Source organism: Danio rerio, chromosome 25 (genome assembly GCF_052040795.2).
Source record: "Danio rerio strain M-AB ecotype USA chromosome 25, GRCz13ab, whole genome shotgun sequence".
Classification (NCBI taxonomy): Eukaryota; Metazoa; Chordata; class Actinopteri; order Cypriniformes; family Danionidae; genus Danio; species Danio rerio.
In genome coordinates, this window is record NC_141045.1 from 26,990,024 (window position 1) to 27,017,791 (window position 27,768).

A 27,768-nucleotide genomic window follows, 5' to 3' on the forward strand; every position below is an offset into this window, starting at 1 on the left:
GAATTTGAAACCACACGTATAGGGAAAAAAAATCTGTGCAGTTCATGGTGTGTGTGTGTCTGTGGTCCTTTACTGACTCGGTAGGTGCAGAGAATAGTGTCAAACAGCCGTGTGTGTATGAAATATCTTGTCGCAAAATGTGACAAAAAAGTCCTACGTGATAGGAATAGTTTAAGATGTTTAGATGTCTGTACTGCACTTCAGTAATGTTACACAATCAGCAACTCCACATATCTTTATCCGATTTCTCTTGAGTTTGATAGACTCTAGCTGCATGGTGGCGCAGTGGGTAGAATGTTACCTCACAGCAAAAAGGTTGCTGGTTTGACTCTCGGCTGGGTCAGTTGGCATTTCTGTTTGGAGTTTGCATCTTCTTCCCGTTTGCGTGGGTTTCCTCCGGGTGTTCTCGTTTCCCCCACAGTCCAAAGACAGGTGAATTGGTTAGGCTAAATTGTCTATAGTATATGTGTGTGTATGGATGTTTCCCAGTGATGGGTTGCAGCTGGAAGGGCATCGGCTGTGTAAAAACATATGCTGGATAAGTTGGCAGCTAATTGTGCTGTAGCGACCCCAGATTAATAATAGGGACTAAGCCAAAAAGAAAATGAATGAATGATAGACACTTAATCAGAGTATTGTCTGTCTTTATTGTATTAACCTCAGAAGCTGATGGAAATGGTCACTAGTTAATGGTGGTATTAATAAATTGATATTTTTCTTAATTTTGAACAATGTTTATAGGTTTAATTGTGCATCACAAAATGGCAAATTAGTAGATGACTTATCTAGTTTAATTTCAGAAACAAAAGGGTTGTTCTATTCTGAGAATGTTTTAGAAGGTAGTGATTGGAACATGACTCCTGATGAGCAGAGAGAAAGAAAAAAAGCCTCCCTGATTTAATAAGCAGCAGTTCAGTATTAGAGTTGAGTCTTTGAAAACGTAAAACAATTTTAATGGTGTACGGAGAATTTTGAATCATGAAATCAAATCTTTTTTTCCTGGAATAGGCATAATTTTGAGAGTAAATCCAGAATTTATTATTGGATGGTAAGTGATAATATTCTCAAATATGCTTCTCAATGTAATATTATTAAAGCTCCATTGAGTTATTAATGCCTAATAAATCTAATTTTAGAACTGTCATATAAACATTTTAGAATGGGTACTGGAAATTTAACGCAGCTCTTCTGCAAAATGAAGAATTTTGCATTAGGATTTTTAAAAAATGTATATGCTTTAGACTAGAATATTGGAATAATGGGAGTTTTCTGTTTTATTACTCAAAAAAACTAAGGAAAAGGCGAGGTATGTGCATGATTTCATTAGAGTAATAAATCGGTACTGTAGTAAACCAGTATTAGAGACTAATGAAAAGGAAAGAGTACAAGGTGCTTGTAACGAGGAGGCTGACACAGGGGGATCCATTTGCAGTATGTTTATTGAACTCAGTTTAATAACAAACACACAGTATGTGCTGATGGATGAACTCACATGAATGATTATTAAAGGGTCAATGGGCAGGCGGCATACAATCGTTGGTCAATAATAGTGCTTATGTTAGATCGGGGACCAGGTGGATTGTGGAAGGTTTTCAGGTCTTAGTCAAATGATATTTTCTCTTTACTGAGTGTAAGTAGTCAGTCAATTGAGAGTTATTTGTTTACATCCTGATCAGCACATTAAAGGGGTGGTCCAAAGTGTATTTTTAATGGTTGGTTGTGTTTATAAGATGCAAAGCAATATGTGCTCATGCTTCATATTTTTGATTATATACTGCTACTCAGCTAGCATGAAAACAATATATTGTCATATTTCCTAGTTCCTCCAAAAAGTCCACCCTTAAGAGGCTCTGATTGGTCATCTCACATAATGTGTTGTGATTCGCGGATCAGCTCCTCGTCTCCAGGAAACATGTCATCTCCCTACAAGCACACACTGTGTAAACACTTGTCAGTCGGAGTAGCTGTTAACCGTATCAGTTTGTGCCTGAATCAGACAGAAAATGACACAGAGAACACAGCTGAACCTCACGCATGAACTGCATCAGATTTAAACGTACTACTCGGCCTTTAGAAAAGAACATTTTATACAGTATGAATGCAAAAAGGTAGGAATGTGATTCGACCGTACTATATCTGCCATTTTTTCAAAGTCACATGACCTACCAGCGTCAGTTGCCGCGCTTCACTCCCATTCATGAATTATCTCGCGGGGTATCATAGGATAGTGCAGCATGCATGGGATGCGCACTTCAGTATCTCACTGGAAGTATAAGTCATGCGGGTACTTCTTGCATACTGATTTTCGAATTCCATGAATTCGGACAAACTACTCGGCTCGCATACTGATTTTAGCTGACTATATAGTATGGAAGTATGCGCTTTCGGACGCAGACCTGCTCTCTAAAATAACATCTGACAAATGTCTTTCACATATATGTGGAATAAGCATGTGTAAGTGATATGAAATATCACATATCTTTTACGAATTCATATTTAATGTCTATAACGCAGGGAAAGTTGCTGCAGGAGTGTGGCTGTTTACAACGGCGACGGATCAATATTAATTTTTAGCTAAATTGGTGCCAAGCAGCATATCCCGTTCTTTACATCCCTGTTTAGATCCTCAATATAACATAACATTAACGCTAGACACTATGCATGTAATAGATCAATTTTAACAAATAAAAATACTTACAGGTTGTGGCTCCACGTCTTCGTCTATTATGGCTGGAGGAGTTTTTAGCCGAATCTAGCACTGAACTAGGAGAGATTCTGGAAGCTCTCTTTTGTCAAATACTAGCCACACACACACACACACACACATATATATATATATATATATATATATATATATATATATATATATATATATATATATATATATATATATATATATATATATATTTTTTTTTTTTTTTTTTTTTTTTAATTTTTGGAATGTAATTGAAATTAAATTGTAAGCACTTTTCTTTTTGAGTCGTGTCCTTTTTTTTAAGCCCAAATACAGAAACAGAACAATCTCTGTGGAAATAGCTCCATTGATGGCACTTTAGCTTTCTCTGTTATAATACAGCACTTCTGGCCATGCCCCTTCGCTATGCAGGGTGTATGCGTGTAACCTGTGTTCTCACTAGCCTGGATGTTTTTTTTTTTTTTTGTAGTCTACACACTTTATTTTGCTGTAGGCTTTGCTAAGCTAACTCTGTAAATGCCAATGTCTCTCTTTGCATTAAACTTTAAGCCGGTGTTCTAGGTCGAACTTATTCTGGCAGCTCGTCTTGTAGTCTTTCAAAAGGAATGCTGTAAGGAAAGGCCATTTTAGCCAAGTTTTCCATGTTTTCCGAATTCAGTTTCCTCGCCGCAGTCGCCACTGGCTTGCATGGTTCGGGACTTGTAGAGCTGCACATCGATGGATTTGCTCTTCAGTGTTTGAACTCTCAAAGCTCTATGAAAATAAAGATGAATTTAAATTAATTGAATTGAAAGTGGTTGCAAGCTCACTTTAGATGATAATAGGAGATCAAGCAATTTCCCACCAATCCTATGCGGAGTGCAGGGAGGACAGAAGTGGGTAGTAGTGCACTCATGCTATCGTCACATTTAGCCAGATAATCTACATTTCCACAAAAAATAAGAAGAGAAACCAAAGGAGGGTGTAAGATTTTACATTTTAAACACCTATTGTGAAAAGTAAAACTACCTTTTTCCAACATTTGGAAGACCTTCAGATGATGTTGATCCAATATTATATTTAACACACTGCCACGATTTTCTGGCCTACACTCTCTATAGTTGATCTACACATCCTTCCGCACAGTGCTGTATGGCATGGGATTGGTGCAAAGTTGCTCAATCTGCTATTAACACCTGGAGTGAGTATGAAACCACTTTTTTTCAGCATTCCTTTCGGAAGAGTCTATGAAGATGAGCTGGCAGCCCCAAGTTCGAACTAGAACACAGGCAAAAAAAAGTCAATCAGAGACTTTGCTTTCACATACAGAGTGATGTGAAAACTGGGCCTTCAGCTTGAGAAAGATTATGGTCAGCAGACACAGTCTGAAGGACGTTTGACTCAACCATCACCACAAATACCTACCACCAAACATTTGGAGAAATCTCCAGTTTTGTGGTCAAGATGAAAGGCCAGCACGCACCAGGTAGTTGCCCCACCTATTCTTTCTCCATGCAATCAAACCAGTCACCATCATCTATCAGAAAATGAATGTCCTTTTCAACCTTAAAGGGTTTTTGAGCTGTTGACAGTCGTATATGTGTCCCACACTGCTAAAAACACTATTAGGACACATAAATCTCACTAAAAAGTGAAAACTGGTCGTTTTTGCGTTATTTCGAGCAAATTCGTACTTCCGGTTTGAAATGGATTTTTGAAGCTGCGTCACGGCCATGAGATCTTAGCGTGTATTCCAGCATGTACTGTAGACTGGACGTCTGCACCGGGGTGTACCGTATTACGTCTCAGAGTGTGCTGCATTAATGCATGAGTAAGGCTTGGTTCAAACCAATCAGCGCGCTCTATTGTGCAACTTCATTTATATTCATTAATGTTACAGTGTATACGGCAGAGAGATGCCACATTGTGTTGGCAAAACAAGCGTGTCTAGGAACATTGTTTACCCGAGAGCTTTTCTCTTTTGCACATGGATATCCGGATTTGATGCTCTTCTTCTCTTTATAAAGACGTGGTTCTAGTTGCTGTGGATTGTACTGTCTCTACAGATTTGGTAAGTGAGCGACCAGTGGTCTTTGTTTGTTTTTGTATCAAACTAACTATTGCACTGAGTGTAAACATGTTAACACCACAACCAAACTATTACCGTCGTGGAGGATTTCCACCGCATTTTGTGTGAGCGGAATAACACACGCGGCTTACCTGCCGAGTTCATCTAAGTTACAAAGAAATGCAGAGTTTTTTTTCTCTCATTCGCCGTGTGGTATCAAACATTGCATGAAAACTACACGCTTAGAGCAGTTCCTCGTTTGTCACGGGGGTCCGAAGGAATTCCCTGAATGAAAGTGCCAAACTTCAGTTAAAGTTCACCATTTAATAATTTGTCAAATAATTTGATTACTGATGTCCATGTAAACACAGTCACTTTCTCCCCTGTATGTGTGTGTGTGTTTTGACCCTGAAACTCAGCGCGTGGTCAAATTGACACTCCCACTCCATCCCTCTTTTGCTCCTCCGACACTCCCCCCTAAACAGAGCTGGAAACGCCCACTTTTCTGGCTTTTTCCAAAGTAAAGGTGTGAAAACACCCTGCTGAAACAAGGGGGTTTCATGGCCCTTTAAAAGCCAGGAATTCTTGCATCCAATAATGCTATGTCTAATACATTTCCTTTAAAGTCATCACTAAAGTTTGCTTCTATTAGCCTTCACTTTTACCAATTGGTGAAGTTTTTTTCCTTGCCGCTGTCACTTCTGGCTTGCATATATAAAAACTTGTAGAGCTGCGCAGTGATGGATTTGCTTTTTGGTGTTTGGGCTCTCAGCAGTGAATATTAAACTACACTAAACTGAACTGACACTGTTTCAATTCACTATAATATTCTATGTGAAGCTGCTTTGACACAGTCTACATTGTAAAAGTGCTATACAAATAAAGATGAATTGAACTGAATCAAGTTTGTGGCGTTGGGATAGGAAAAGCTTTCCTGTATATGGGTGCTAGTTACACTCTACTCAATGGGACTTTGTGGAAGGAGATTAATCCTCTTACCACCCTACATCCCTGGGCACTTGGCCCTCTCTATCTGGCCGATGGAGCCAATCTCTGTGTACTTTTTAGCATTAATGGTGCCATCACAGGAGTGCAAGTTACCTTTACCAAGAGCACTGGCGGAACCCAATGCCATGACAGACCCTGGATAGTCTGGATGATCCTTTTTTTCTTTGTTATTGAGCCCACAGCATTAATTTCTTCCAAAAAAAATACCTGAAATACTGATTCACCTGACCACAGTACACATTTCCAATGTGTAATGTTCCATCCCAGAGGCCTCCAATCCCAGAGAAATCCATTGCAGATCTGAAAAATGTTAACATGAAGTTTCCTTTTGGAAACCGCAAATAAAAAAAACGCAAATAAAAAAAAGAAAGAAGGGATTTCTAAATTTACTTTCCTTGTATTTCATTGCAGATAATATTAACACAATAATATCTATGGACCTTTACAATCTAGTCCATATTCAGCATAGCTTGCCAGTCAGTCAGTTACAGACTGAAACCTAATTGCTGTACTGTAGAAGAGTTTGATAAACAGAAAAACAGATTTCAAAGATTTCGTTCAAGAGGATATCCACAATGTTGGCTGAACAATGCATTAGATAAAGTGAATAAATTATATAGACATTATCTTTTGAAAACAGATAAACATACTAAAAACAAAAACAGTTTTCAGTAAAATGCTCATTACCATCAGCAATTTTATTAAATCAATGATTCATATACATTTGCATATTCATTTATTCATTTTCTTTTGGGCTTAGTCCCTTTATTAAACAGGGGTCATCACAGCGGAATGAACTGTCAACTTATCCAGCATATGTTTTACGCATATGCCCTTCCAGCCGCAACCCATCACTGGGAAACTCCAATGCACACTCATTTACACACATTCGCCATGGACACTTTAGCTTACCTAGTTCACCTATAGCGCATGTCTTTGAACTTGTGGGGAAAACCGGAGCACCCGGATGAAACCCATGTGAACACGAGGAGAACGTGCAAACTCCAAACAGAAATGCCAACTGACCTAGCTGAGGCTCAAACCAGCAACCTTCTTGCTGTGAGGTTGGCATTTAAATTATTAAATTTCAACATTATCCATTATTTACTTTTAAAAGATCCAAAATTTATCAGGTCTTACAATTTATTCACATATAGTTAGAAATCAGAAATCTACTTTTATACAAGGTTGTTTTCCATGCAGAATTCGTTTCACTTCACCTTAGTTAAAGTTGCAAACTTTTCCTAGTCCTCCAGGTTAAAACATCAGCCAGAGGCTTTAAATAATTTCAATTAATTTAATTAATTAGATGAATAAAGCATTACAGAGCTCCGGGTGTCAGCTGAGCTTTGGAAAGTAATAATAACAAAAGTTAAAGCTGCAAGATGAAAGGGACCTCACACCTGGGCTCACTGCTGCCCAGTGCCCTTATGCTGTGTTCACATCAGATGCGTAATGTAAAATAAATCAAGATATTTATAATCATGAGTTTACTTTCTTCATTTGAGTGTCAATTTCACTTCTCAATAAACGGGGATTCGCATCAGGGCTTCTGTCTGCCCAGTGACTCTAGCTTCATTGCTAAATGGCTAATATGGATTTTATTGAGAGAATAGCTGTGCTTATATGGTTAAGGCTGAAAAACAGTGTGGATTTGTTTAAAGCAGTGTCTGAGTCAACTAGATCTATTCAGAAGTGCACCCAGCTCTTTGAGTTCATGAACTCCTCCAGAAATTATAGCTGAAGGATGGAAGCTTCAGACTGAGCCGAGCCCAGAATGATGAACTGTTGTGTCTGGTGTCGAAAGGAGAATTTTTCCCCAGGACACCAACAACCTTAAGAGCAAGCTTCTGATTGGTTACGTGCCATGAATGTCAGCAAAAGTTCAGATACTCCAACTCGAGTGATTCGCATGTAAAGTGCATCAATCTCACAAAAGGCTCAACAACCGATTCATTCACTCACGTTTGACACTACTTCCACGTCTGGTGTGAACACAAGATCACGATGACACAGAAGAGTGAACAATATAAATTTAAACTGATGAATATAAAAACCTGACATTTACTGATTATGCCAAGCTTCCTTCTGTCAGCAGGTGGCGCTATGACTAACTAAATATTGGCAAGTAGATGTCTTCAGGAGATCAATTTCACTAAACCTGTGAAATTTCAGACATTGTGTGACTGAGTTATAAGTACTTCCTCTTCCATGGCAACACACTAAATTTTGTCAGTCTGCCACGAACACTCTCTTCATCAAAAACTCTATATTTTCACATTTTACCATCACAAAAGCCTTTGGATTAAACTAATAGAACATAAACATCCCTGTTGTTCTGAATGCGTCTGGTAAGGGGAAGAAGATATTAAGCGGCATAGTTCATTCATTCATTTTCTTGTCAGCTTAGTCCCTTTATTAATCCGTGGTCGCCACAGCGGAATGAACCGCCAACTTATCCAGCAAGTTTTTACACAGCAGATGCCCTTCCAGCCGCAACCCATCTCAGGGAAACATCCACACACACATTCTCATACACTATGGACAATTTAGCACACTCAATTCACCTGTACCACATGTCTTTGGACTGTGGGGGAAACTGGAGCACCCGGAGGAAACCCACGTGAAGGCAGGGAAAACATGCAAACTCCAAACAGAAATGCCAACTGAGCCAAGGTTCGAACCAGCGACCTTCTTGCTGTGAGGCGAACGTGCTACCCACTGCGCCACTGCCTCGCCTTAGGCGGCATAGTGTCATATTAATTTTTTTAATGTGAATTCAGTTTTAAACGTTAGATTACCATGTCAGACAGACAACCCTGCTGAAAAATCCAGCTTAAACCAGCCTAGGCTGGTTGGCTGGTTTTAGCTGGTTGACCAGCCTGGTTTTAGAGGGGTTTTGGCCATTTCCAGGCTGGTTTCCAGGCTGGTCTTAGCTGGTCAGGCTGGAAAATTACCAGCTAAATCCAGCTAAAACCAGCTTGACCAGCCTGGTTTAAGATGGACATAGCTAGTTGGTTTTGGCTGGGCTCCCAGCCTGGCTAGGCTGGTCAGGCTGGTTTTAGCTAGTCATCTCCCAGCCTGACCAGCTACAACCAGGCTGGAAACCAGCCTGGAAATGGCCAAAACCTCTAAAACCAGCCTGGTTGACTAGCTAAAACTAGCCAACCAGCCTAGGCTGTTTTAAGCTGTTTTTTTCAGTAGGGAATATAATTATGCACTAGCTTTATTTGCTAAAATGTTTAATATGAACTATTTTGTGTATATATTCATTCATGCCCTCAATGATGTTTTTGTAAATTAAAAAAACTAATAACACATATAAGGTTGCCTTCAACAATGTAATATATACATCACTACTAAAGTAGCAGAGTTACTTAATTCTCGTGAGATTGTGTGGTATTTATATATGAGGCTAAATCAGTGAGTTTATAAAATGCATTTATTCTTTCTTTACATTTGATACTTCGAAAATGTTTATTGTGCATCTGTGTCTGTAATGTGGTGCAGTAATGTGTCAACAATTTTAAGAATTTCGTCATTAAATGCATTAAAAAAAATGTAAATAAATAAATAAAAATGTATTGTATTCCGTTTTAACTCTCTGTCATCAGCTGCACCTCATTAATTAATTTTATAAGTTTTAAATGTTTTTAAAACTGCATGTAATTGAGAAAAATACCTTATGTAATTCTTAGCCGCTATAATCCCCACAGCCGCATTGTGTTAGTAAACATGCATATATGAGTGTGTGCACTACTGCAAACAGCATTTGTGTGGGACATCGTTTCAGTAAGGCTTAAATGAACTCCACCACAACGACATCAAATAAACTTGGTATTTTTGACTAGTGGCCTTGTTTCAGCTTCATCCTTCTATGTGTCCATTACTGATGGCTGTTTATCTGATGTAACATAGGAAGCAGATACATGTCAGAGCGGTGGGTCAGGAGAAACAGCTCGTTTGAATATAAAGGGCACCTATTTTACCCCTATTTCAAGATTTAACATGAGGCTTTTGTGTCTCCAGAATATAAGAACACCCATCAGATTATTTATCACACCTTTTACAATGTTGGAATTTTCAGCAACACTATCTAGCGGTTTCTGATGTACATAAAAAGTACATGTTAGTACAAACTATGTTCCTTGAGGAAAAGTTTTTACCTTTGTAAAAGTTGTACTTTATATGGTACAGAAAAGACCTCTTATGATGCTGTTCTGTACCTTTTATTGTACAATAAACGAAGAATAATGACATGAAAGTACAAAATTGTTTTAATAAAAAAGTAACATAGGCTTTGGACAACTCCTTTATTACAATATCTTTGAAAATAAATATTACTGGACAAGTGATTTTATGAATAATTTCCATATTAAAACATGAATCATCCTTTAAAAGCACGTTTAAAGAAACTCAGAAACATCCATTTTTAAGTTCTATAATATAAAACAACTGGTAAAACAAAACTCTAGGTATTGTAAAATAAATATTTAAGGCATTTTTTTATAAAAATTTGGTCAATATTTTTTGATAAATGCATTTTCATTATTGATATCTGCTCCTTTTGGCATTTGCTTTCCACTACGCACTTGAGCTGGCAAAAGTCCTGCATATGCAAAGTGTTCATGCAGACATTTTAGTAATGTAAAACTAATCAAAACTTGTGCTTATCTCGTTGCAAATCTTTTGCATTACTATATTTCTATTTTAAAATAAAGTAAATTAAATTAACTTTTAAATGATTACAAAGGTATTGTGTGAAAATAGGAGAAAAAAGTTTTATATTGTAGATGAAAGAATGCATTTCTGTAACATTTTGTGAAACGTGTCATGAAATGTTTAGCAAAAAACAATCTTTTGATTTATGTTAAAGTATTTTTATTCTATATTGTAAATGGAAAAGGTGCATTTACACAAAAAGAAACTTAAAAAAAAACATTGTTTAAAATGTATTTGATGTTTTATAGTTACTGAAAGGATATAGCAAAATGCCTTTAAATAGTTCTTGAACACATTTGATACTTTTAAGGTACAAAGTGTCGTCACTGTGGTGGTGCCTTCAAAGATTACATTTTTACCTGAAGGTGATGAAGGTACAATATTGTATCTGCAGGTTTTAAAAACCAAAGGTACAATACTGCAATGGTACAAATTTGTTTCTTTGTCTTAAGGTACAATCCTGTTCCATAAAAAGGTACTGTACTGCCCCAGTGACAAGGCTTTGTACCTTCTTTTGTACAACATTGTACCATTTTTTTCTGAGAGCGTAAGATATTAAGTGTTTAAAAAGTATAATTAAAATTATACTACAATAATAATGTTGTAAGACAAGTTTTCTGTACACATTAAGGCTTATACAAGACGTTGCATTGAGCTCCAGCAACTATGGCAATAAAATTCATAGCTTAGTAAAACTCTGTTTTATTTAGCTATTTTTTCATACAACTTCATGGCTACATACTGTACACCTATTTGTGCAGCCATCAATTCTTATAGAAACGATGCCCTATTTTGTGGGGTTTTAAAATCCTAGTCTAAGCAACGACTGATTTTGTAGAACAAAGCATGCCCTAAAAAGTCTAAGGCAAAATCTCCAAAAACAGATCGTTGTACACTTGTTGTTCATGAAAAATAATCTGTCCAAAACAAGATCTCACAATGTACACAAATACATTTTTCTCTACAAGTGCAGTGCAAGTAAACATATCTGCACCTCAATACCTGGAAATGAATGTCCATTATGAGAGACCAGCTCTCACAGTAAAGTTTTTAATTTCAAGTTTTCTGTAACAAATCACAACTTAACCGCTGCATAATCTTTGCCAAAAAAGAAATAATAAGACACCTAAATGGAAAGGAAAGAATTGGGTGATAGATCCATGTCACATATGTTGATTTTTATGTTTGCCACTGCTTGATTTGACTAAAATCACTCAGAATGTGCCAAACTATCAAATGTTTCAAAAGAGGGCAGGCCTCAGAACCCAGAATATGATTAATAACTATATTATTCATTTAATACAAGTATTGAAGGTAATGTAAACAAACAAACATTTTAATTAGTATGACTAGAAAAAGTGTTAGTGCCCAGAATAGCATATCCCAATATGTCCAAAAATAATGGTGTATCATGAGAAAGACAGTTATCCAATTTGGACCAGCACAATTGTTACTTCCTAAATACAAAGTTCTTCTGTTACTTTAATATTAATACTTGTCACTTTGTACAAATGGAAATTATATTGATCAAACATAAAATAAAATGAAAAAAGCACCATAAAGACATACATTTTGATAAAATGAAAACAATACTGTTCTTTGGTCTCTCAAAGTCACATTTTGTTCATTGAAATTCTTTGAAAAGTATAATACACGTCATGGTTTTAATCAGCTTGGATGTCTGGCCTCTTTGTGCTTCAGCTTTCCTCTTCATCATCACTGATAAGTGTGCGGCCATCCATGGTACTCTCTCTCTCTCGCAAGAAGGTCTGACGAATGGCTTCAAGTTCTGTGAGTTCAAGACGGACCTTCTCTAGGTGGAATGTACGCCTGTTCTGGATCTGCCTCAGTGGAAATGGGTTCATGTCCACAAAAGCCATGGCCATCAACTTTCTGTAAGGAACACAAAATCAATAGTAACAAATATCTAAAAACTATTTTTCAAAAGTTATATTTATTGCATTTTTATTAACACAAGCACCTTGCATCCAAGATTGTACGTGTAAAGTACCTAAGGTACTTAAAAATGGTCATAGGATCCTGGAGTTTCAGGAATTCCTCTTCTTTGTACTTGAAGAGAGCTAGAGCGAATCTGAAAATTATCTGTCAACGAAAAAAAACTCTGTCAGCACTCATTAAGGACTTACAATGTTTGTTTTAGCTTTGTCAGAAAATGTCTTATGTGATGTGCTTTTGTGGATATAATGAACTATGCAGTTTAGACTCCATGTGAAAACAGAATTAACACAGTACATAATCAATGAACAGATGATTTATTTTGGAACATGCCAATATAACACTCAATACCTTTGGTCCCTCATAAAGAAAAGAATCCCAGATCTTGAAGAGGATGTCACTGACCACACTATCCACAAACACAACAAGGAACCAGTTGAAGGTGATGAGAGAGAAGTCTACTTTATAGTGCTCAAAATGGGCGTGGAGTCTGGGTAACTTCTCATACATCAGGTCCTTAAACACACGCTGATCCACCTACATCACAAACAAGTCAAAACAATTAATAAACAGAACAAAAAAAAAAACAAGTAACAACTATTTTGTAATACAACTAATCAAATTTATCAGATTTATGACCATAGACAGGTCTTTTTTTGATCCTGCTGTAACATATATCAGCAATCACAGGCCTTGAATATCAGCACGCCATCATCATGGTTTCAATTAAACATCACATTACAATTAGGTCAGAATATAAACATGTTCTCTCCACACTCCCACCAGTGTGCAGCATCCACTTGCATGATGTGACAGCAGTCACAGTACAACAGCGTCAGTGCGGTCACCACACACTAGCTATTGGTAGAGTGGAGAGACTGTGGTAGAGCCAATTTGTTGTAAAGGGATGATTGGAAGGCCATGATGGGTAAGGGCCGATTGAGGGGACTTGGCCATGATATTGGGGTTATACCCCTACTCTTTTTGCAAGAAGTGCGATGGGATTTTTAATGTCCACAGAGAGTCAGTTTAGCATCTCATATGAAAAGTGGCACCCACTGCTTAGTGTCCCATTCACTATACTGTGGTATTAGCTCCTGCTGTCCTCACTAACACTACTTCCAATAGCACCCTAGTTTTATCATGTGGTCTCCCATCAAGGCTCAGCCCTGCTTAGCTTCAGTGAGTAACCGGTCTTGGACTTTTTACAATGCAGACTTTTCAAAGCAGGATTACAAATACAAACAAGTACTAATAAAACAATAGGTTACAAAGTTTCATTGTTGAGAAACAAGTTCAATATCTGAATAACTGAAATATTGGTTTTGTTTTAGTGAGTGATATTTTTAAAAATGGTACCTGTGAGCCGAGCAGTGTTTTAGTGTAATAGTCATGTGGCATGAAAACCTCCACAATGGCCACAAGACACCAGAAAGCATCTTCTTGGTCCAAATACAGAAGAGCAATAGCTGCCAGCCTGAAATAATTATACATCTCTTTCAAATCTAGGCATTCAGAGGTTGATGTTGCTTTAGCCATAATTAAATTAAGGACTAATTAAATAATTTGGATCTACTACCTATTGAGGCCTTGACAGTAGCCAATGTCTGGATTCCTCCAGGAAAAAGCCAGCAGCACATTCCTAAGTTTCTGGATACCATCAGAATCAGGGGAGGAATAATGCTTGTTGTTAGGAAGTGTCCGCAGGAGATCAAGCTCTATCTGCTTGCAGGCTGGATTGGGTTTATCATTTGCCATGCACAAAAGGTTATGATAATAATCTTTTGGCTGGCAGTCACGCATCTTCTTTACATGGAAGCTCACACACCAGCTCCAAACTTTTGAACGATGTATGTGAGGTACCCCGCCTCGCATCAGTGCCTTCAGGTCTGGAGACCGGACCATCTCTCTGTTCATGGTTATGGCCAGATAGTTGTCCCACTTCACTCGTACTGACGTCTCCTGGTCTGTCAGAGAGAGGGACTTTAGGTCCAGTGCTCTCTTTTTCGCTTCAAGCTTTTCTTCCTCATCTTCCTCTTCCGGGACTGTTTTGAAGCCATAAATATCATACTCACTAAAGAAGAATATCATAGTAGCATTAATCACTTGCTGTATTGTTTGCAAATCAAAACTCACAAACTTAAAAAGCCAATTTTATAAATGTGACCTGCTAAGTTTCTTATAATCAGCTAAATGTCTGTTGAAGGAGCAGTATCAACTGATATTAAGGAGACAGTCTACTAATAGTCAAATGGACTATCAGAATAAAGAGTTCCCAAAAAAATCTATAGACTAAAACATACAAAGTTGGGCTTTTTAGAGCTCTATTAGCAAAAATATTAAAGTATAAATATTGCATATGAATAATAAATATTAAAGAAAATATAAAATGTTAAAGAAACACAAGTACACAAAACAAAGTTTTACACTTTATTTTGATAACAGCAAGTTTAATTTAGCCACATTAATGCTATCATTTTACCCAAGCATCCACTATATTCAGTCAGTTAAGTTAGTCTTACTCAGTTTAACACGTACAGGTAAACTGTTATTACTGGCTACTGTGTACTGTTAAGTCTGTAATATGTAAATTACAGATCAAGCGTCAAGCATTTTGAATAAAAAAACAAAACAAAATAACAAACTCCTGTCTTGTTACTGAATAGATTCTGATAAAAAGATTACAAACATTTTCATGGTAGTGATTTCTTTATCTTGTAAGCTTTTATGTAAAAATGTTTGTAGTTCAATTTTCATAAAAGATTAAGATGCCCTAAGACAAGAGTTTTATAACAACTACTTTATAACAACTATACACTTTATAACAACTATACACTTTATAACAACTACACACTATGAACCATTTATTAGGCATTAGCAAATAGTGAATTAATTATTTTTTAAACATTAACTAATTTACCTGACAGCATTGGGTTTGAGGACAGGGTGTTCCTGTTGGTCTGTACTCTCCACCTGTAGTGCATCTTCAAGTAAGCGGGTGATGACATCTCCACTATGGGTCTGCTCTGAAGAGGAGCATACGGGGGACTTCACTTCCTGTAGTAAAACCAGGTACTTACTCTCCACCTGACATAGCTTGGCTTCCAAACTATTGTACTGTACAGCACCCAAAAAGAGAAAAAAAAGTGCAAAGAACATGAGAAAAAAACTTTAAAAAGTTTCTCAAGAAAAAATCTTGCACAAACAACTTGCAGAGGATAATGAAATGCTAGGAATAAACTGAAAACTTAATGCCAACATAACAAATAAGGAACCTGCAAACTAAACACCAACGATTTATATGATATGTAGTTACTGAAGTCACAGACCTTTGCCTCCAGCAATTTCTCTCTGGATTCAGCATTTCTTCGTAAGACAGTCAACTCGATGATTTCTTTGTTCAAGAACTTATTTTGGGATTTGTATCCCTGTAGACTATCCTGGAAAAGCACAAAACCACATCCAAGTTTTAAGTAAGGCACTACAGAGACCATCGTTTTTAGCAATATTGCATGTACTGTTATCATGCCGCAATTACTAAAACAACATACTGTGTTTCAACTTAATTTATGCAACATTGTTTAATGAATCTGTTTTTCAAAATGTGTAAAACAAAAACATAAAAATTCATTCTAAATTCTTACAATACAAACAAGTTTTTTACAGTTAAAACAGCACAAGAACAAAAAAGATTATTTGGATTTTAAATTAATGACTACTGAACAACTACAATGTCTTAAAACCAACTTACGCCTAGGATGATTACTATAACCATGAGCATTTACCCTTTAAGACCTAGAGGTATTTTGTGGGCACCTAATGGGCCTATATTATTATTATTTTTTTAATGCAGTTTTATTTTTATTTTAGCAGTCAGACTCAAGTGTCATATATTATTTTAAACAGGAGAACCTGAAGTTTCAATCTGTATCATTTAAAGGTCCAGTCTAAAACTTTTTTTTGGTCCAAAAACATATGAACAGACAGAAAATATTCCAGAATTTTCCAGAAACGATTTTTTTAAAAAGTGGCATTTTCTAGTTATTACAAACAAAACCTTAGGAAGTTTGTTTTTCTTTCTTTAGAAATACATGTTATGATGTTTTATACTTCCAAAATAAATTTTGTCTACATCCACCATTCCCTGAGCAAGTTATAGCAATTTATTTCAATGTTATTCCAAGGCGTTTTTCAATGGGGGAAAAAAATGCATTTATTTACTGACAATGTATTTGCCCAAAAGTTCTGGGAATGAACTAAACAGAAAAAAATGTTACAAAATAACAGAACACTGAAGCAAATTTGACTTTTTCCAAATAATATATTTTTAGTTACTATAAACAACACCACTTATAATGAACAAATATAAAATAAGAAAATAATAAATAATGCGTCAAAGTCCAAATAAACATGGTGCAAATCCTCAGTAAATAAAATAGATGTAAATATTTACTATACTATAAATAGTTACATAACTAAACTAGATTCAATATGGACCATCCTTAGGTTTTATGTGCCAGCATGGATATGGTTGTCTGTGGATATGAATATGGTTCGCGTGCAATGCAGATAAACAGCCCAACCTTCATTTGCGTCCTTTGAAAACAGCAAGAGCAGCACTTCGTCTTTGCTGTGTCACTGTTTTGTCATGTTTTTGTGCTGTTGTGCATGCAAAAGTACTTAGTATGAGAATTATTTCATGCAAAACTTTTTTTTGCGTTTTATTTAGCCGCGCGTAAATGTGCAGCCTTTCTCTCATTCCGTGTTGTTCAAAGAGCTGATTGTTGGTTCACAAAGCGAAACCTATGCTTTTTGGTTGAGATAGAGCGAGTTTGAACCAATCTTGGCATGGAGGAGGGACAATGCATCCATGTATCATGCCTGGTTTGTCCGGAGAGACAAGTGACGAGCGTTCCTTTGTCAAATCAGCGTTGTCAAAATTTGATGACGTAACCACACTGATTCCGGAGCCTCTAAAAGTCCGTGAATGTAATGTGTTACACCACTGGAAAGCTGAGATTCTCTTCCTTATGCCAATCTTTGAATTGTATAGATCGGATCAGCGGATCAAAAGTTATTAAACATTTAACAGCAATACTTATTTTTAGCCGCGGGCGGCTGTCTCGGTCTTTAAAGGGTCACGAAACACCAAAACACATTTTTTGAGCTGTTGACAGTCGTATATGTGTCCCACACTGCTAAAAACACTATTAAGACACCTATATTTCACTAAAAAGTGTAAATTGGTTGTTTTTGCGTTATTTCAAGCAAATTCGTACTTCCTGTTTGAAACGAATTTTTGAAGCTGCGTCACGGTCATGACATAATAGCGTATATTCCAGCGTGCAGACTGGACATCTGAGCCAGAGTGTGTCTTATTACGTCTTACAGTGTAATGCATTAATGCATGAGTAAGGCTTGGTTCAAACCAATCAGCGAGCTCTATTGTGCAACTTCATTAATATTCATTACTGTGTTTACACGACATAGACACCACGTTGTGTTGGCAAAACAAGCATGAAGTGTTGCTTTTATAGTTTGCTGCCGTTAAGTTTCGTTTTCTTTTTCTCTCTGTGAGAGCTCAGACTCACGTGTGGATTAACAGTGTACGCGACGCTCGACAACAATAACTTACATGTCTAAGGAGGATTATTGTTTACCTGAGAGCTGTTCTCATCTGCAAACGCTGAGATCGGATTCGCTTGTAGTATTCTATTCATAAAGACGCGGCTCTAGTTGCTGGTGATTGTCCTGTCTCTACAGATTTGGTAAGTGAGCGACCAGTGCTCTTTGTTTATTCAGTTTGTTCGTATCGGACTAAGTTAACTATTGCACCGTAACATGTAAGGACCACAACCAAACTTTAACCTCGTGTAGGGTTTTTAACCGCATTTTGTGACCGGAATAACACACGCGGCTTTCTGACGCTACCTGCCGTGTGCATCTAAGTTTTTCGGGAAATGCTGAGTTTTTTTTTCTCTCATTCGCCGTGCGGTATCAAACATTGCATGAAAAATGCACGCATAGAGCAGATCCTCGAATCAAATATCTTTTGTCGCGAGGGGCATGAATGAATTCCCTGAATGAAAGAGCCAAACTGCAGTTAAAGTCCACCATTTAATAATTTGCCAAGTAATTCCACTACAGATGTCCATGTAGACTACACACCATCACTTTCTCCTGTGTGTGAGTATTTTGACTGAAACTCGCGCGTGCCCAAATAGACACTCCCACACCATCCCACTTTAGTTCCTCCGACACTCCCCCCTAAACAGAGCTGCACACGCCCACTTTTCTGACTTTTTCCAAAGTAGAGGTGTGAAAACACCCTGCTGAAACGAGGGGGTTTCATGGCTCTTTAAGGGTTAATTTCAAAACAACATTCTAGGTATAAAATAGCTGAATACAATTGAAATCACACCTAGTAAAAAAGCAAAACATTTAAAATGACATACAACATAACTACACCAAGTGCCTAACATAACAGTGATGATCTCTTCTGGTGTAGTACACTGATAGTTATTGTTATATTTATCTACACTCTTCTTCTTCATTCTTACTTCATTCTTCATTCTTACTTAATGAATGGACAGGGGAAAGACACTGATCTTACTTTACCTTTAAGGTGTTCAACTCTTGTTGCTCCCTAGTCACACTAGGTGAGTTGCATTCAGCTGACTGGGTTTCTCCTTCACCACTTGGCTGGGAAAGTTTCATAATGACTTCGTCCTTGGCCTGAATGGTCTCCATGAGCATGCCAAGTTGTTCATTTATCTCCCCAACTTTAATCTTCAAACCCTTCAATTCCTGCTGAAGACTCTCTTTTTCCAAAGCTAGCTTCTCCATGTGGCTACAGAGGTCTTTTATCTGGGTGTCTCGCTCTGTCAAGGCTTTGTCTACCTCATTTTCTTCTAGGTAATGATTGTGAGGTCCCACAGTGGAAGGCCAATCACACTGAGCGCTACGCAGTGTTTTTTGGAGAAGACGAACCAACTCCTGGTAAAAAGAAATACTGTATGAAGCACACACCTCTTTTCAGAAAACCGGGAACTATCATTTACTTGGATAAACTACTCAAACACACATCAATTAATCTGACTTTGCAAAACGGTGATCCTTTACAGTCGATGGTCAGTTTTTAAAGAGTGCCGAGGTCAAAGTCTGCTGTAATCCTTTAGAACCTTGGTATAGTAGCTATTCCTATCCATAACAGATTTTAACTTAAACACTCATCAGGCTGAAACTGTACTAAACAATGTGTTCTCAAAAATAAAAGGAAGGTGTCAGGTCAATATGGAACAAAAGTCTGATGATGGTAACACCAAAGATGCAGGATTGGCTACCCCTGCATTAAAACCATTAACAAAAAAGTAGACCTCTATGAGTCACTTGGCTCTTATTTCACTACCATTAACTAGAACTCACTGTATATTCTCTCATTATTTCTTCATGCTTTAGTCATATATTCATGCGCAAGTGACTGACCCCAAAAAATCTATATTTTAAAAAACTGTCAAGCTTTATCTAATTACTAAATGGTGCTGAACACTGAACATGTTATGAAGAGTAAAATCGCCGTATAATAAAGCATAATAATTGATGCAATATGTTCAAATGTTCTCTGATATCTACCTAAAAGTTATTATTATGTTATTTAGGTATTTGCTAGCAAAATTTCCAGAAACGGTTTTAGAAGTCCATTTTAAACCTCATGCATTTGCCCTAATATGAGATGACTATATTTGATAGTTATTTCATTCCTTGCGTTACAGATGTGATATATTGCATTAATTGTATTAATATGGTTGCATTAAAACAATTTACTCAACTAAATTTATATTCTACCATTGATTTAAAAAAAAAAAAAACTTTGCTAGGATGTTTGAAGGAGAAACTGTATGAGTGCCTGCTTATGTTTCTATGGTAACAGAGAGACTTTCCAGAAATTTTTATAAACAAAAACTCCAAAAGTATATGTAATCTGCAAAAGAAAGTCTGTAGATTTATTGTTTTTATAAATATTTACAATGTTCATTTTAGATTTTTAAAATACCTATAATTTTAAATCACTTTCACAAGTTTGAGGTTCATTTCAGTTGTTCTGCATTTGCCCACATTTATCTAAATGGCAAATGTCGGTAACATGAAAAAGACAATGCTAGCTGCAATCAGTCTTAAGGTAAGCTAATTGTTACAATAACAGATCCTTTAAAATTAGTAATTTTTGAAGTGATATAAAACATGTACTTCATGATTGGGCAGTGACATATTTTGAGTTTTGATGTTACTGGGCTAGCTTTGACAGGCAATTGAGCTTGTGTTGTTGGTAAAACCTGGCAAACCTGCTCACAGAATATGAGAATGAGGTAACAATTATGTTTAAGGCTCACGGTATGTAATTCCCATGTACTGAATTTTTGTTATTCAGCTAGGCCTAGGATTATCCAGATTTTCATTCTATGCCACCATTGAACAAAAGTCCAATAAATTGTCTCTGGATCAAGTTCTTTTTAATAAATTGTTTCCTTAGTTAATAACAATAAATAAGGTAATGAGACATTATCAATAATGTTGTAATTGTTACTAGCCACATATTGCTTTTAGTTGTTATGCAGAATCATTGTTTAAATGTGTTAATGTGTTAAAAGCACATCTAGAGGCCAAAGGGAAACTGTAAATGAAAAAACATAACAGTACCCATTTTGCGGTTCTCAAGGCCCTTGCTTTAGTTCTGCTGATACCTTTATAGAAAAGCAAACATACATTTACTAATGATGTGAGACGAAGAACTATTGGCAAACAGCTCAAAAATAAATAAATAACTACAAAAATATATTTGCTTTGACCCGCTGTAAACATTTGCAGCAAGACTCCCTCAACATGGTTTTTTGAAGCAACATTTAAACCAACAAAATCTGGGAATTGGGGATCTATTTTAAAAAATGAAATAACTGTAGATGCTGCCATCTCACAAATGAAATAATAATGTTATCATATTTTGAAACAATATTATCAAATTTTGGGAAATATTTTGGAGTTTTAGGATGAGACTTATAACTAACATGTAATATGTTCGCTATCTGCGAAGAACGAAAAATAGCAATATGATTAAAGATTAGATTTCAAAGATGACATTAAAAAATATGTTGATTTGGTTCACAGACATTTTACCTTCTGACTGCCAAGTTCCTCTCTGAGTTTATTCTCTTGCTCCTGTAACTGGCTGATTTCCTCCTGCTGGCTCTGAATACGAAGCTGCAACTTGGAGATCTTGGTTTCATTATACTCAACTGGTGAGCTCTCTGCACTGTGGTTAGGTTTCCCAGAACCACTATGAAAGGGTCGCTTAATTTTTGAGGGGTTGCGGAAATCAAAAGTGAATGCTGAACCAATGGAGGCTGTAGAAAGTCAGGAGTGACATGAAAAATCAACTTTTAAGGCCTCAATCATGCTTTAGAATGGAAAATATGAGAATCTAATCTTACATCTATTGAAGTGAGATGAACTCTCTCGATGCTGGCAATCAGATGGAGCTGGGTCCTTGGTTGGTGGATCCACCATCTCCCAGTCTTCACTGCCACCTGTGTAAAACACACTGCGCCTGTTCTCTCCTGCTCTGCCAGGGCGCAGATGAGACATGCTATTTCTGATTGATGCAAGAGAAACAAAGTATCCAATAGTTAATTTATACAGGGCAAAGGTTAATATAAGATGATAAAGACACTAAGCATTTTAATATGACACATATTGTATTTGTTTTGCTTTCAGCTTGTTCTAAAACCAATATTTTTGGTTTGGAGTCTCTTGTTTGAACAGAGGGGCAAAGTATTCTATTCACAGTAATTTAATACATAACATGGAGTTACTAAAACATTTTTATTTTCATTTTAGCATTTAAGTTTGTTCCTCTATGCCAACACCCTGAATCAGTAATATGATTTAAAGAAACTGAAGGCCAATAGTTGGCCATTCCTGAAGGCCATTTAGATGTGCTGTATTTACATACATAAACTATTATTACCTACAAAAAGATATAAAATAGTTACTTATTTATAACCCATATTATTAGATGTGCTTAGTTTGAAAAATTATCTGGTTAATTAGATTGATTTAAAATGCGTCTTTTTATAAGCTAATACAATCCCATTTTACCAAGCAGTCTAATGAGTCAAAAGACTTCACTTTAACGTTGGTACAGCTTGCCAAAGTACAAGTTAACAGTAGCTAATTGCAAAATTACAAATGCTTAAATGTAAACAATACTTCTGAAATGCATGTTCTCCTATGTGTAGAATAGATTTAGTTTAGCATTTAATTAAAATTATTAAAATAAAATAAATTGGGAGCAACTTCTGTCATTCTCAATTGTTCCACACCTTTTTTATTTACTTGTATATTTTTTTGTCAAGAAACTGTATAACAATTAAAAGGCTACAGAAAATAAACATAATCAGTTTACACAACATCCACATTGGATAAACAGGAAAGGGGGGAGAGAGAGAGAGAGAGAGAGAGAGAGAGAGAGAGAGAGAGAGAACAATAAGAAAGAAACATTGCATGAAAGTTCTCATCATATTTTTTTTTAAAGAAGCACATCTCTTATTAATTAATCTAAGTGAACTCAATAAATATTCTGTTTCACGTAAGAAGTCTGTAAGAGTTGGTTTCTTTTAAAGAAATCTATTATTGTAAAATGAAAAATTCCCAGCAAGTACAAGAAAATTCCCTTCTAACCGTTTGTTTTGCTTTTCAGATTAACAAATTTAAGACCTCCTTTGCTCCACAGCTCTGTAACTGGCCAAAATGCTTCGTCATACTTCCCTGTTGATGACCCCTGACCTACTTTATTCACAATTTGAATTTCACAACTTGAATTTCACAATTTTATTTTTTATTTTTTTTATTTTAGAATATTGAATTTGATGTTCCGAATATCTGCAGTTAAGGAATTTAGAATAAAAAAAAATCAGAAGTTTGGAAATACGTGTAAGATAGAAAATTTAAAACAATTTTACTTGGCATATAATTTTCAGTTTTAGTACATTACAATTGTCAATAACTCAAATGAACAATTCAAATTCTGATTGTTTTGTCAATTTTTAAGGTTCACAATAGAGCTTGTTGATGGAATTTAGCTAATTTAATAGGCAATTAATCAGTGGAGCAATTGCATTTTGTTAGAAAAGGCCACCAATCTTTTTAATTATATTGTTGGAAATAAAATAAAAAAACACTAAGAGATGTTCACTTGGTCCAGACTCTAACCAGTTTATTCTAAATGTGTTACAGGTGTCATCAAAATCAGGAATTCAAGATATCTCCATCTTAATAATAAATCACACAAATGGAAGAAACAAAAAAGTGATGCTTTTGTTTCTTTTATTTGTGATATTTACAAATTACCATTCCACACCACTTTGCTTGTTCTAAACTGCATGACCTTGCAGCGCAACACATCACACCCGAGTCTGTTTTGCTTGATGTCTTTTTGTCGGATACCTTTTCATCTGAGTTTGTTTCACCTGATGACTAATTGTTTGAGATCTTATGCCTGATGTTGTTTTTCCTGGGATCTGAAGCCTGTCCTGTGACTAAAGTTGTTTTAGTCTGAGGCATGACACCTTGTCATTGTATGACTGATGTCCTAAACTGTACTTCGTGCATATGAATTTAATGTTCGTTTAAATTTTCTGTTTTTTTTTTGTTTTTTTTTTTATGCATGTTATTACCTAAAGAAGCACTCTACATTGTTAGGAAATCTATATAAGAGTACAAACACTCACATACACAAAGCCTTTTAGCCAATACTATAAGGTCTTTTGTGTAAGATAAAAATAAAATTCCATTATTGATGAGTGAAGGTCTGTGGCTTGTGTTCTGTAAACATAAATTAATGTGATCTAGGTCTGTTGACAACTACTGAAGTTTTACTTTAAAGCTTGCTTTATGCTTTGAAGTAAATACTAGTATTTTGTAAAATAACTAGTAAAATCATATTTAAGGTCTTCCTGCGAAAAAAAAAAAAGTTATTTATTAGAAATTAGTTATTAAACTGTTATGCTTACAAATAAATCGTTTAAAATTGAACTTTAGAATCAAACACATATGAGTGATTCAGCACATACATTTAACAATGTTAAAGAGTGTTAATATGTTTTAAACAGAATATAAAACTTACAATTTTTTGAGTGAGTGCATATTATGAGCTTCTGAATGGCTGTATTTAAATTTCTGTTGGTGCAAACAGCCAAATTGCTTATCACTGCGTATCTCAACATGATGCATGCTGTTAGTATACAGGGTTACAATGTAACCTGCTCACCTAATGTTTACGTTCCTAATATTTATATTATTTGCTAAATAATAACATGATGTGGAACTGAATCTGCATTTCAATTTGGAGTCTGTCTACTGTCCACCGGAGGTCACATTTCAGTCACGGACACATGCTTTCAGAGCCTTTCTTTGAAAACACATTTTCAAAGCAGAATAACTGACTTCAGCATTGTTTTTCAGATAAACAAGAATGTTCATTTAGCATATTTCTTAAATATCTGCTGTTTGGACAGAACTGTATGACAATATAGTGTGTCTAAAGTCATATTGGGGTGATATTAACACAAAGGGCTCTATTTTAATGATCTAGGTGCAAAGTCTAAAGCGCAGGGCGCAAAAGCATTAGGGCTTGTCAGGATACACTTTTGCTATTTTTAGGACGGAAAAATACACTTTGTGCGCAGAGTATTTACATGGTGAACTTGGTAAGTGTAATTAATTTAATTTTTTTTCATTTGTAAATATATTTGCATATTGCTGTACATCCTGCTTGTTTTAAGCAATGTGTACGTGTGTACTTTAGACCTGCTTTCAGCTGGTCTATTGTGCAGTGTATTTTAGTTCATTAAAATAGCAATGCGCCAGCAATGCGCCTTAACATCCATGAGTCCACAAAGGGGCGCAAATGGATTTGCTATTTTAACATTGTGGGGGAAAAAGGGAAAATTAAGGTTGCTTTGGTCTGAAAATAGCAACAAGTTGGGGCAAACACGTCTTGCACCTTATTGCGCCGGGGGTTTCATAGGGCCCAATAAGCCTCTTTTAATTTTAATTTACCTGACGTTAAAACAGCATCCAAATCCCTTCTATTTTGAGGCCAACAACAACTTGACATAGTAGTGCGGTTTCCCGGCCCACCGAATTGATTGACAGCTACGTATTAATGATAGACTGTAAAATATATGGACGTAGTATCCGTGACGTCACCCATAGATTTCTAAAGAGCGCAAAAGAAGCCACAAGTAGGCGCGGAAAACCATCGCCAATTTGTTCGCGCGTCATCACACCCACGGCGGGATACCAAACATGGGCAAAGAGGCGGAGAGTGAGCAGAGCTACAGACGCATGCTACATTTTGCTTGGACCTGGTTTAGACACCTGGTTTACTTTGGGAGAACGCTTAATACTTTATCACTTGTGACTCGTTTGTATTCTGACCACTTCTGCTTGGTTGTACACTATATCAATAAAGTGTTTAGTCTTTTAAAAACACTGCTGTAATACATTGAGCCACTAAACATTGGTCTTATGACGTTTCTCAACAGGAGGAAAACGCGAATTACATCCAAACACCTCAGATATAGTCTGTATTAGTTAATGTAAGACTATTAATGAAATCCAGCATAACACTGTATGACAACGCTTCAGATGACTGTTCTAGAGCCTACAGCTAATCAATCTGACAGATTCTGGAGTGCATTACAGCTCTAAATATAAATATAAACGATAAATGATCTTAAATAAAACAAATACATGTATAGAGATGGTATATAAGTATATAACTTTACTCACATGGGAAACGGAGGCCACGTGAACTGTTTGTGAGCACAATTAAGTGCACTCAGCATGACATTCCATCAAATAATTGTTAGAAACAAGTCCAAAAGGCAGTCGACTGTGTAAAGCCACATAAAAAAAAACACAGAAATACGATAAATATGCCGAGTATAGTGGCTAATCTGCCGGATTCAGCTGAGGTGATGTGACGGCGACCAACGAGACCTAGCTGTCACTCAAGTGACCACGCCCTTAATTATGCAAACTTAATATAACTTAATATGAAGGAAACGGATGAGTTATAAAAAAATTCACCCCCCTCACAGTTGTCATGAAGGGTAATATTAGCTGTATTAACCAAAATCTTTTTTTGTACCAGGCTGTAAAAACCTTTGTTTCTGCTGTAAAGTTGGCCATTCTAACAGTGGGCTCAATTGAAATTTGCTCTGTTTTGGAGCCAGGAGCGGCTAAGACTAGCGGAATTTCGGATGAACTGCAGTTTTAGTTACTTCCGTATTGGCTTCCTTAAAGAGAGCGGGAGGTTGCCGCTTGGTATTAATATGACTCCGTAGTAATGCATATAATCATATAAACAAGACAGGACATACGCAAAGCAACCAGGAATAAAAGATCTTTTCAGTTTGCTAGGATAATCAATTATCAACAAATGTGATCAAGAATGAGTTTTGCAAGTTTAAAATGCTTTTAAAACAGTGCATGTTTGTAATAAATTACAGCAATTTACTTCAGCTTTACTTAATCACCACAGCCGCATGTCAGTACAATTATAAAAAAGACGCTTCCATCCTAGTTTGTAGACGTTAAATCAGGTTTATTTTGTACATTAACATATCGTATATCTATACAGATGTGTATATTAATGTGTATCCTTTCACATTTGCCATGCAAAAAAAGTGCAAAGCTAAATGTGCGCGCTGTCTGTGTGTATGTGTGTGAGTGTGTGTGTGTGTGTGTGTGTGTGTGTGTGTGTGTGTGTGTGTGTGTGTGTGTGTGTGTGTGTGTCTGTGCGTGAACCTTGTAACAACATTGTGTGTGACTCATCGTAGCAACTCCACAACAAATGCATCATAATCCTTGGGAAAGTTCTTACTGTAGTATTTCTCACAAACGTTACGTGAGAACTGCTTTCTTTATGTCTGTCTGTTGTCTGACGCAGATTGAGGAATACTAACAGGCACGTGGGAACGGTGGGCGGGGAGGACTAGCAGTAAAGGCAGAATCCACAAAAACAGCTTCAAAATGTTCAGAGCAAAAAATCACAAACGTCTGAAAGGTATAATAAATAATCTGATGGATGCTTTGAGCTTAAACTTTACAGACACATTCTGGAGACACAAAGGATTTATATTAAATCTGGAAAAAGGGGTAAACAAGGTGCCCTTTAAATCTATATTGATGTGTACATTTTTTTTTTTCTGTTGTTAGACATTATGATTTAATTTTGTGTTTTCTTTTCTTATTTTATAGCAGTCTTAGACAAATTATA

At 36.3% G+C, this 27,768-nt stretch overlaps 2 protein-coding genes across 3 annotated transcripts in view; one reads left to right on the forward strand and one right to left on the reverse strand.

Annotated features, from left to right (window-relative positions):
* The window catches only part of LOC147837713 (uncharacterized), a 977,861-nt gene that overhangs the window by 856,097 nt on the left and 93,996 nt on the right, over window positions 1-27,768 (forward strand). The gene's annotated exons all lie outside the window — the stretch shown is intronic.
* The window catches only part of tbc1d2b (TBC1 domain family, member 2B), a 53,263-nt gene continuing 36,653 nt past the window's right edge, over window positions 11,159-27,768 (reverse strand). For both annotated transcript variants that reach the window (XM_087312352.1, XM_087312351.1), the window contains exons 4-13: window positions 21,914-22,074; window positions 21,600-21,826; window positions 19,047-19,424; window positions 15,758-15,868; window positions 15,349-15,545; window positions 14,008-14,502; window positions 13,788-13,905; window positions 12,780-12,965; window positions 12,454-12,575; window positions 11,159-12,365 (exon numbers count right to left, since the gene is read on the reverse strand). In XM_087312352.1, the coding sequence (XP_087168478.1) occupies window positions 12,170-12,365; window positions 12,454-12,575; window positions 12,780-12,965; window positions 13,788-13,905; window positions 14,008-14,502; window positions 15,349-15,545; window positions 15,758-15,868; window positions 19,047-19,424; window positions 21,600-21,826; window positions 21,914-22,074 (2,191 nt within the window). In that variant the 3' untranslated portion in view covers window positions 11,159-12,169. The remainder of the gene's footprint in view (window positions 12,366-12,453; window positions 12,576-12,779; window positions 12,966-13,787; window positions 13,906-14,007; window positions 14,503-15,348; window positions 15,546-15,757; window positions 15,869-19,046; window positions 19,425-21,599; window positions 21,827-21,913; window positions 22,075-27,768) is intronic.